Genomic DNA, 11,312 nt, shown 5'->3' on the forward strand with positions numbered 1-11,312 from the left:
TAACTTCAAATGAAATAATGGACAACAAACAACTTCATGCAGGCCACATATAATGACTACCGATGCTCTCAGAAATACAGTGCATACCAATTAAGTGTCTTTATGCTGATGTGACCGGGTGAGCCATTTCCCTCCTGGTCACTGCATGACGCTGTGCCAGCTGTGTGCAGGTTAACTGGGGCGGGGCGCGGTGTGTGTGGCTTCATCCTCCGCTCCGTTGCAGAGGCATGGAGCGGCGGTGAGCCGGAGGGGGCGAGCATTTCGGTCGGAGTGCGTGCTTGGGTGCAGTAGAGCTCAGAGGTAGGCTGCTCTTAATTATCTGCTGTTGCAGTTTGCCTTTCAGTGCACTAGTTGTGACACTCTCTCTCTTTGTCGCTGTACAGCGGGGCGCTGTAGCCAGCGTCTCCCACTCTCCTAGTTCTGCACTTATCCGTTTGTGGCGAGTACTGAGCTGGTTCTGTTCAGCTCCAGAGGAGTGCAAGAGCTAACAGTGGCTCTTCAGAGAGACGAGCCAACCAGAAGGCAGGAAGGACCAGCCCTGGACCTGCAGCTACCTGGGACGCTTTCAGAGCTCACAGCCTATCAGCTGATAGGACAGTGGTGGTCCATTCAACATGACCAAGATGTGTCTCCAGGCATCATCCAGGATGGAGATGCAGCAGGTTCTACCCTGGTGAGAACAGGAAGCCTTTCTTTTGGCCTGTGAAGGATGATGTTGTGTGGTATCAGCCACATGACCTGCTTGGTCTGGTCCCAGAGCCCAGCCAGTCCCACAAAGCCACATGACCTGCTTGGTCTGGTCCCAGAGCCCAGCCAGTCCCACAAAGACACATGACCTGCTTGGTCTGGTCCCAGAGCCCAGCCAGTCCCACAAAGACACATTCTCTGGTAGCCTCATGTGGCTAAGGTTCATGTTGGTAGCACACTATAACAGCATTTAAATATCACTTTGTAAAAACCTATTTTGACAGTTTAATTCAAAGAAGTGCTAAAAAATAAAGCCAGACACTTTGATGAGTTTTTATACTGTTAGTGTGTAAAATCAATTGGTTACTGATGTGGTTGTTGCAGTCACAGAATGTGATATATGTTTTTTAATGACTTAAATACGATTTTTCTTACTATACTGTATTTCTTAATTGTCTCTATTTGATCATTTTTGGATTGGCAGAAAGGAGCCAGCTGGCCTGAAGAAGACATTATTACACAAGCAATGCTGTGGTAGTTAACCTTCATTAAAATGAATCACTTGGTAAGTGTTCAAAAGGTGTTGTTTTTAAAAAAGGAGTATTTTCTTTGGTGTTTTTCTGTTGTTTTTTATAAAAATGAACACTATCTTTTGTTTGTTGTGTCATTACCAAAACATGGTGTCATTACCGGAATACAGCGTCATTACCGTCACAATACATTTTTTGATAGAAAATGTTGCTTTTTTGTTAACTTGAGATTTACCTCAATCATTGTGGTAATGTTATTTAAATAAATTTGCATTTTCAGAAAAAAATATACATTGCAATTCAAATATTCTGATTAGTACGCAGTATTTCATTGTTGAGACTAAAGATGAGATTGAGATTAAAAATGTAGAGAGAACATGTCGTTAAAATGTATTTCAATTGTACTTACAAATATTTAGAATATGATTCTTAAAGAGCATGTTTTGTACTTACTGGAATGATTGTGAAAACTTTGCTTTTCAAATCATTTTGTATTAAAATCAGTTTTTCAGTTTTGTTTTTTTTAATTATAAAAATATCAAAATTATCATGAAATACAATCAAAGCTATGCTAAGATCTTTGTTTTTTCTATTTAAAAAAATGTATCAATTGGTCTGGAACAGAGATTAAAGAACATTATTTTTTCAAAATTTGGGGACAGAAAAACTCCCTTAACTGAAGAATCACCCATATATATAACAAAATAATATTAATAAGGTATATTTTTAAAATAAAATAAAAAAATGACACGGGGCTGATCTTGGATCTTCTGAAAGTATATTTCTAAGAAACAAATAAATAAAAACTATTTTTTTGAGTTTAGGTCACGTGTACATAACGGTCACACTGCGCGCTTTTATTTTGAAATTCTTGGGAATTTCAGGCCTACAGCGGCAAAGAGCAGCAGTCCGGTAGAAGCAGCAGCTGCATTAAGCCTGATTTCCACCGGGCGCGTTACTGCAGCGTCGCGTCAGCGTCTCTACGCAGCATTAGGTAGGACTTCTATTTCTCCGCGAGACGCTGCCAAATCGCGTGAATCTCAACAGAGCAGATCGCACCAGACAGGAAGTCCGACTCAGGGGCGGAAGTGTTTTACGCTGATTCTTTCAAAATAAAACACAATACGCAGTTCACGCAGCCTAAAACTACTTCACATCAACATTATGTTATGACCGGGGCACCAGATCAGCAATAAATCAATCAATCAATCAATCAATCAATCAATCAATCAATCAAAGGGTCTCAGAGGATCGGAGACACGGAAGACAAGAGACTGATTGTTGAAGTGGAACATCATACAATCATTTATGACATAACACATTGTTTTTATAAGGATAGATGGTCAGATCAACAGATCTTTCACCTCAGAGAAGCAAAGTAAGTTGGCTTTTGTTGTTGTTGTTTACTTTATACACACAGTTTATCCATAGACTGTATAAATAGAGTTTAGAGTTTATCACGGGATCTTGCGGTCTCCCGTATGGTTTATCAGGATTATCTCGTGATCTCGTTATCTCGCGTGTATACGACCGGCTCGCTAAGCTGACGTGCTGCTGCTGTAACGCGCCCGGTGGAAATCCCCAGTCAGACACTGGTGAGTGGCATATCTATCTCTCTATTATTAAAGTTATTGTATTAAACCATGGTGAGTGGCATATCTATCTCTCTATTATTAAAGTTATTGTATTAAACCATCATTACTGTCCAAGTACTGTGAGGTAAGACACTGGGGAAGTTTCAAAAATGCTTGTTTCAACTCAGGCTCAGCTAATGTGGTGAGTGTTTTAGCTAGCTTTAGCTAATGCTAATAGGCCTAATAAACCTAATTAGTCAAAATGCCGTTACTGCCTTTGTTTCAGAGAGGGGCTATATAAAAAACAGTATGTACAATTTAGAATAAAAAAAAGCAGCTGAATTAGCTCAACAGGCCCATGTGGAGGCTTTTTGTTGCTGTGGCAGCTAGCTCTTGGGCTAGTTACTGAGGGTGGTGGTGAATTTAATCAGCAATTAAAAAATAAAAAATATATTTATCATGGCGGACCTGGAACTACATTCATTGACAGCGTTTGCGAGAGTGAGAGAGACGACGTCAGTGTCACCTTGTCGGCTGGCTGTTAGTGTGTGTGTGTGTGAGTGTGTGTGTGTGTGAGTCAGACGGAACACACGTGAAATAGACACACAGCGCTGATGTCGCGGACATCGTTAAACTTCTCACACTCTAAATAAATACCTGCTCCTCTATCACAGCACAACGCTAGGTTTTTTTTCAAAGTTAGAGAGGAGGAGGAGGAGGAGGAGGAGGCCTCACGGCTGGGATAAGAGGAGAGAGGCTGCTGATTGGTCAAAATTAAAATAGCTTATACCTTTCTCAAATTATCTAGTTGTACAAAAGATCGTCTCTTTGTGCATGTTTTTGCATGTGCATGTCCCTTGAATGCACCGCATGCGCACTGATCGGCTCAGAGCGCACTGATTGGCTGACCGATCTGCAGTGTGTGCGTCTATTGAGCCGTGAGGTATGACGTCACTTCTGTTATGAATCAACACAAACATCGACAGAATATGAGTCTCTTCTGATGACTCAGCGCTAGTTTTTGCTGTCAGTTTGTGAAATGTGACGACCAATTAGCCGCTAATGAGTGATTTGGAGCTATCCGCTAACTGGCAATAGCCTGAAAGTTTATGTTGCTATATTGCGAATTTCTGTTGATCGCACATCATATTTGTTGAATAATCAAATCGTAGCACCCTGAATCGTAACTGGATCAAATGGTGAGGTGCCTTTAGCCTGGTACACACACATATAAAACATCTGTTGAATGAGATGAATGTGAGAGCCCACACATGAAGATAAAAACAGCTTTGATTGAACAGTTTTGATCATATCGTGTGTGGTGTGCGCCGATATTCCAGATACACCACACATAAAGATTTGTCTCATAACACACTCGATTCTTGTCCCCCGTGCCAGAAATCTTGCGTGATCAAACGTGATCTGATATTTTTGAATTTAATATTTACAATTGTCAGCGCCGACCGTTTTTCTGAGTCGATTGTCGGGAGAATTTTACTCTTTAACACACCCCACACGACAGGATAATCTATAAAATAATCTTCGGATATCCATAAATAATCTGCTGCTGTTTGTCCATAAATAATCTGCTGATGTTTGTCCTTGGTCGAAGGGGAAAACTGGGCAGATGATCTTTATGTGTGTGGTCGGCTTTAGATAGAGATGTATATTTTAATTTTTTTGTACTGCACTGCACTATTGAGAATTGCTCATCTAATTTAGTAATAAAACTAAAGTTTAAATCTGAAGCCTGCATTGTACCATTGAATCCTCAACTAATGTGCATTATTATCATGCATTTTGGCATTTTAATGTGAAAACATGTTTATCATTTTGATTATGAGGGAGTATTATGATAAAATGTTCTTACTTCGTACTTCATAACGATTATCCATCATATTCTTCATACTTTTGCCAATATGGCCCTGAAGTTGGCCATTGTTTAATTCTAAATGATGTTTAAAGAGAATATGTTTTTTAATGTTCATAGCTCATAATCAACCAAATGTATTTTCCAGAGGCTCTTAAAAAGAAGTGGTTGACAGCACAGGTGAACCAGCAGGAAGCAGAGAGGGAGCTGTCCAAACGGTTCACTGGGCCAAGAGACAGAGGAGGACCAAGAGACAGAGGAGGACCAAGAGACAGAGGAGGACCAAGAGACAGAGGAGGACCAAGAGACAGAGGAGGACCAAGAGATAGAGGAGGACCAAGAGACAGAGGAGGACCAAGAGACAGAGGAGCACCAAGAGACAGAGGAGGACCAAGAGGAGGACCAAGAGACAGAGGAGGACCAAGAGACAGAGGAGGACCAAGAGACAGAGGAGGACCAAGAGGAGGACCAAGAGACAGAGGAGGACCAAGAGACAGAGGAGGACCAAGAGGAGGACCAAGAGACAGAGGAGGACCAAGAGACAGAGGAGGACCAAGAGACAGAGGAGGACCAAGAGACAGAGGAGGACCAAGAGGAGGACCAAGAGACAGAGGAGGACCAAGAGACAGAGGAGGGCCAAGAGGAGGACCAAGAGACAGAGGAGGACCAAGAGGAGGACCAAGAGACAGAGGAGGACCAAGAGACAGAGGAGGACCAAGAGACAGAGGAGGACCAAGAGGAGGACCAAGAGACAGAGGAGGACCAAGAGACAGAGGAGGACCAAGAGACAGAGGAGGAGAGGAGGACCAAGAGACAGAGGAGGACCAAGAGACAGAGGAGGACCAAGAGACAGAGGAGCACCAAGAGACAGAGGAGGACCAAGAGACAGAGGAGGGCCAAGAGACAGAGGAGCACCAAGAGACAGAGGAGGGCCAAGAGATAGAGGAGCACCAAGAGACAGAGGAGGGCCAAGAGACAGAGGAGGGCCAAGAGACAGAGGAGGGCCAAGAGACAGAGGAGGACCAAGAGACAGAGGAGCACCAAGAGACAGAGGAGGACCAAGAGACAGAGGAGGGCCAAGAGACAGAGGAGGACCAAGAGACAGAGGAGCACCAAGAGACAGAGGAGGGCCAAGAGACAGAGGAGGACCAAGAGACAGAGGAGCACCAAGAGACAGAGGAGGGCCAAGAGACAGAGGAGGACCAAGAGACAGAGGAGGACCAAGAGACAGAGGAGGGCCAAGAGACAGAGGAGGACCAAGAGACAGAGGAGGACCAAGAGACAGAGGAGGACCAAGAGACAGAGGAGGACCAAGAGATAGAGGAGGACCAAGAGATAGAGGAGGACCAAGAGACAGAGGAGGACCAAGAGACAGAGGAGCACCAAGAGACAGAGGAGCACCAAGAGATAGAGGAGGACCAAGAGACAGAGGAGGACCAAGAGACAGAGGAGCACCAAGAGACAGAGGAGGGCCAAGAGACAGAGGAGGGCCAAGAGACAGAGGAGGACCAAGAGACAGAGGAGGACCAAGAGACAGAGGAGGACCAAGGGACAGAGGAGGACCAAGGGACAGAGGAGGACCAAGAGACAGAGGAGGACTAAGAGACAGAGGAGGAGAGGAGGACCAAGAGACAGAGGAGGAGCAAGAGACAGAGGAGGACCAAGAGACAGAGGAGGACCAAGAGATAGAGGAGGACCAAGAGACAGAGGAGGACCAAAGGCCGCCAGACAGCCGGGGCCACATTAATAGTAAGCACTTTTCACTACAGTTTCCCTGTTAAAATGTTAAAAAAACAAAGTAAAGAAGTTCAACTTACATTTTTGTAACATTGAAATTCAAAGAACTTTATTTTTCCGTTAGGAAGTTCACATGTGGAGGAGCAGCAGGGTGTGTCCATAGCAACAATACATACAATAAACAAACACACTATATAAATCTGTTGGTCACATTCTCTGATTTTGATCATTATTTATTTACTGATTTTCAGTTAAATATTTTCCAACAAAAGTGAACATTTCTTTTTAAAAATTAGAACTGGTTGGTGATTAATCATTTATTTGATTAACCCTCTGGGCCCACTCGGGACATTTTCAGCCATATTTGTGATTTTCACTTTTGTTTTGGCAATAATTTTGGCTGTGGTGCTGCAAATGACATGATTTTTGGAAGAAGGATATCTTTCTTGAAATTCAAATTTAAATTTGTCTAATGGCTCTATAATACTGGGTACAAATTTACTAACCTTATGAGCCATTCCGTTTTTTCTTTGCACGATGTCACTGTTTTTCAATCGAACTGGCATTTAAAAGGTTAAAATCCTCATAATCTATAGCATTTTTCTGGAGGTGGACATTTTCACCCCGAATAAATTTAAATAGTAAATTAGTATAAATTATAGTAAATTTTAAATCTGACACTACACAAAAACTAAAAATGCATCAAAATCAATTTTGTTCTTTATCTTTGGGGCATTATTTTTTATCACAGCCTTGGATATGTCAGAGTACAAAACTGTAATGTATCATTTTGGGACCTAGATGGGTCTTGTGTATGTAACTCAGTTGGGGCCCACTACCACCTAGTGAAATGCTGCCTTAAACCCACATGGTCAGTTAGCATGGGGCCAACATGGAACCCGCGGACAATCCCATATGGGTGTGATCTGAGAATCCCATACGGGGCCCATTATTTAGCCCACTATGTACCTGCATGGGCCCCACTTAAAAATGTTGGCTGGGTGTAAGTCATCATAAATTAACACTTTTTCTTGTTGCAATCAAATCCTCAGGCGGCAGCAGGTGAGGGCCCCAGCGGCCTCCAGAGACCAGTGGCCCCTCAGACAACGCTGCAGGTTAGCGTCTATCAGGGTGGAGCATGTTTTGCTGATATGAAACAAAAACAGCTGGTGTTGTAATCACTATTGATGTGAAACGTGTTCTCTAGTTATCTGTTCACTGTGTGTATCCAGGCAACTGAAAGATGCAGTAGCAGCAGCAGCAGCAGTGAGGAGGAGGAGGAGGAGGAGGACGCTGCACCTCCTGCTAAAGTTGTTGCAGCAGCAGCAGCACCACCACCACGCAGCAGCAGCAGCAGCGACAGTAGCAGCAGCAGTGCGGCGGAGGAGGAGGAGGAGGAGGACGCTCCATCTCCTGCTAAAGTGGTTAGATTATACTAGAATTAGAAATTATGTTTGGTTTGTTTTTCAGTGCTGACACATTTAATGCAAACATGCTCTATCATTCTCTCTTCATCATCAGGTCATCAGCAGTTCTGAGGAGGAGGAGGTGGAGGAGGAGGACGCTGCACCTCCTGCTAAAGTTGTTGCAGCAGCAGCAGCGACAGTAGCAGCAGCAGTGCGGCGGAGGAGGAGGAGGAGGACGCTCCATCTCCTGCTAAACTGGTTAGATTACACTAGAGTTAGAAATTATGTTTGGTTTGTTTTTCAGTGCTGACACATTTAATGCAAACATGCTCTATCATTCTCTCTTCATCATCAGGTCCTCAGCAGTCCTAGGGAGGAGGAGATGGAGGAGGAGGAGGAGGAGCAGAGAGAGGAGGAGAGGGAGGAGAGAGAGGAGGAGGAGGAGAGAGAGGAGGAGGAGGAGAGAGAGGAAGAGAAGAAGGTAAGAAGAGAATCATTTTCACAAAAGTTTCTGTCCCTGGTTTCCGTTCCTCTGTTCTGATCTGATTCTCTGGTCTTCCACACCCATCAGAGTCAGCAGCCCAAGAAGGGGGGTAAAGCCACAGCCAGGAGGAGGTTGGCTTTCCAAGCTGCGAGGCAGAAGCAGCCAGACTCCGATGTGAGTGAAATCATTTATATCAGTGTATCCCATCTTGTAACTATGTTGTATTACCTGGTAATTATGGCAGATTAACAGACATGTAGCATATACATTTGCAAAAGACAGCTGTAAATGACCTGATCTTTGATTTGGCAGAATAATTAAAGATGATACGAAAGATTTCTTGAAATATTTTTTTGTCAAACCTACTAAAACACTGGTTCAATTCATTTAATTAACTGTTACTGAGGGAGAAGTGTTGCTTCCACATTGTCTGTTGCAGGAGGACGAAGAGGCTTTGAAGAGGGGCCTGGTGGAGACTGTCTCCAATCTCAGCGACGGCGACACCTCCGAGGACAGCAGCAAGGACGTGAGTTAGACTAGAGAGCTGAATTGTTTATTGAGGCTAAATTATAGTTAATAACAAAGCTAAACAATACATTTTACACGTCTCTCCTGTGCTTTGCTCTGTTATAGGAGGATGCTACAGCTAAGCTGCCCACCATGTCCTCGATTGAGAAGGTCCTGGGACCCATTTTTGGAGGCCGTTCAAAGGCCTTCAAAATGAGGAAGCTGTCCTTCCCTCCCTCCATTGGTAAGAAACAACACATTTCCTGTGTGTGCAGGTGTGTGGAGGGTTGTTATGCTATGCTCATCACATCTTTGTTCTATCTGTACAAACAAATACATGGAGGACTACACGGTGTTCGTCACGGTGCGGGGCGGCACCGTGAAAATGGCCGAAAATGCCATTTCAAAGGCATCCCGGGCCAAGGCCTTCGTCAAATTTATGATGGTTGGCTGGACGGAGGTCAGGTACTGGACCTGGGAGTTCCTGGCGAACCTCCAGCTGATAAAGTTGTAAGTATTGAACTCTGAAAGCAGCAGCTGAGAAATGTAATTACAAGACTGATAGAAACTAAATCCACTCTGCTCTTTCCACAGATACCCGGTTTTGCTAAAAAAGTTTGGGCTGGCCCCCTCCACCATCTCCCTCTATGTCGGCCACGCCCTGTGCTTCGTGGAGTATTTCTTTGACACCCCCCCTCACCACTGCCGGCTGGCAAAGGGGAAACTCAAACAGGTCCAGAGGGAGTTGAAGAAGGTGCTGAGGATGGCAGGTCGGACGGTCCTGGGTCGCCAGGTGGAGGTCAAGCAGCAGAAACAACAGCGACTGGTAATCTGGGAAGCCCTGGCGACCTGCCAGTCCTTGGCCCGGGCCAAGATCCCCGAGCTCCTGGGTAAACTCATCCTCATCCTTTGTTTCCCTATCCATCCCTCTCCCGTCTCTCTCTCTCTCTCTCACACACACACACACACACTGCTCTTTTCATTTACATCATTATGCAGATATAATGTAACCTCTCTATTTTTTCTCTCTCATTTCAGACGACATTGAGAAAGCCCCTCCCCGGGACCCCCCTACAAGGTACCGCTTCTTTGGCTACCTCGGGGCCTACATCGCCTCCATATATGGCCACAGGACCGGGGTCCTAACATGTATGCGGGTGAAGGAGGTCAAAGAGGCCCTGGGGTACCTCATCAATGTAAGCTAAAATTCAGTGTAAAATATTGATTTGTTTTATGATGTTTAAGGTTAAAACCATTCATTTTTTTTGCTGTTGTCTGTTCTATGTCAGGTCAGGGACCACAAAACATTACGGAAGTTTGGCCTGGCCCAAATCTTTTTGGACGGAGAAGAGTACGGGTGGTGCAAACGGTGGCTGGAACTCAAGAAGAGATCCATAGCCACCAACCCGTATTTCTTCTCCTCCTTTGGGAAGGGCCAAGCGAAGGACATGGTGAGGTACGTCCGGAGGGCCTGGGGAGAGATGGGACTGCCGGGGAGTCCATCACTCCTCGACATCAGGAGCGCTGTGGCCACCTACGTGAGTATAACAACCTCCCTACAGAAAATGTCCATCTCGTCAATGTAATCAATACTGATACAATTTTCATCTTGTCTTTGTAGAATTTCGAGAGCAACAAGAAGGAGGAGCGCGAGAAAGTGGCCACACAGGAGCGATTCTATGTGCTCCACAAAACGGTGGCCCTGGCTGGGAAAATGCGCCAGCGCTTCATTTTGTCGAGCCTGGAGGAGAAGGAGCTGGCAGCACCCCCGCCATCACCCCCACCAGTAGGTCCAAACCTTGTCATCACAATCACAACCACAACACAGTGAATGTTCAATTATTCATGGCCCTATGCATACCTGCTCTTGTTCTTACAGGTGTCTCCAAGGAAGAGCGGCGGCGAAAGCAGCCTCACGCAGATAACTGCCCGCCGTATAAGGAAAAGGGTTTTCAGCCCAGCAAAAACCCAAGAAAGAAAATTGAGAATGAGGGCAAAGGTGGTCCTATCAAAGTTGTAGTGTAAATAGAAAAAAGAAATAGTGTAAATATGTATTATTTAGGAATTTTATTTTATTTTTTAGATATTAATGTAAATAGTTTCCTATTTTTTTTCTTTTATATATTTTACTATTATATAGTAATTTAGTTTTTAAGCATTTTATTTTTTTAGATATTGATGTAAATAGTTTGTATTAAAAAAAATAAATAGTTAACCTCCACATGGGTAGTGCCTTGACGTGGCGTGGAGGCTTACTGCCTGTGTGATCATAGAGCCTCTGGATATATATCCAGAGGCTCGAACAGGCAAACCAAAGTACCCCAAAAATATATCTTCTTTACAGGAATCTAGCATGGATAGGAGAGTACCTCTCCTTGGTCTTCCTCAGGCAATGGACACACTGGTAGCTGTGGGAAATAGCTGGCATAGATGCGCTCTGCTTGGTGCTCAGAGAAGGAGTGAGCTGCTCCAGTCTCTCTGCCACTTATATAGCCACGAGTCCTGTGCTGATTGGCT

General features: G+C 44.4%; 1 protein-coding gene across 1 annotated transcript; it reads left to right on the forward strand.

Moving 5' to 3' along the window:
* The first annotated feature begins 8,884 nt into the window (after positions 1–8,884).
* Positions 8,885–10,820, forward strand: LOC131967988 (uncharacterized). Its single transcript, XM_059328737.1, has 6 exons — positions 8,885–9,305; positions 9,390–9,685; positions 9,834–9,991; positions 10,085–10,333; positions 10,417–10,585; positions 10,675–10,820. Exons 1-6 carry the CDS (start codon positions 9,088–9,090, stop codon positions 10,818–10,820), a joined length of 1,236 nt encoding a protein of 411 aa, XP_059184720.1. The 5' UTR covers positions 8,885–9,087.
* The last annotated feature ends 492 nt before the right edge of the window (positions 10,821–11,312 follow it).

This window comes from Centropristis striata, unplaced genomic scaffold, assembly GCF_030273125.1.
Source record: "Centropristis striata isolate RG_2023a ecotype Rhode Island unplaced genomic scaffold, C.striata_1.0 Scaffold_27, whole genome shotgun sequence".
In the NCBI taxonomy this organism is placed as follows: Eukaryota; Metazoa; Chordata; class Actinopteri; order Perciformes; family Serranidae; genus Centropristis; species Centropristis striata.

What these genes read in the sequence shown, in the direction of transcription:
- LOC131967988 (XM_059328737.1), top strand. Translation starts at nt 9,088, where the DNA reads ATGCTATGCTCATCACATCTTTGTTCTATCTGTACAAACAAATACATG. An exon ending in AACCTCCAGCTGATAAAGTT is followed by an intron (nt 9,306 to 9,389) that starts GTAAGTATTGAA and finishes CTCTTTCCACAG; the next exon opens with ATACCCGGTTTTGCTAAAAA. An exon ending in CCCTGGGGTACCTCATCAAT is followed by an intron (nt 9,992 to 10,084) that starts GTAAGCTAAAAT and finishes GTTCTATGTCAG; the next exon opens with GTCAGGGACCACAAAACATT.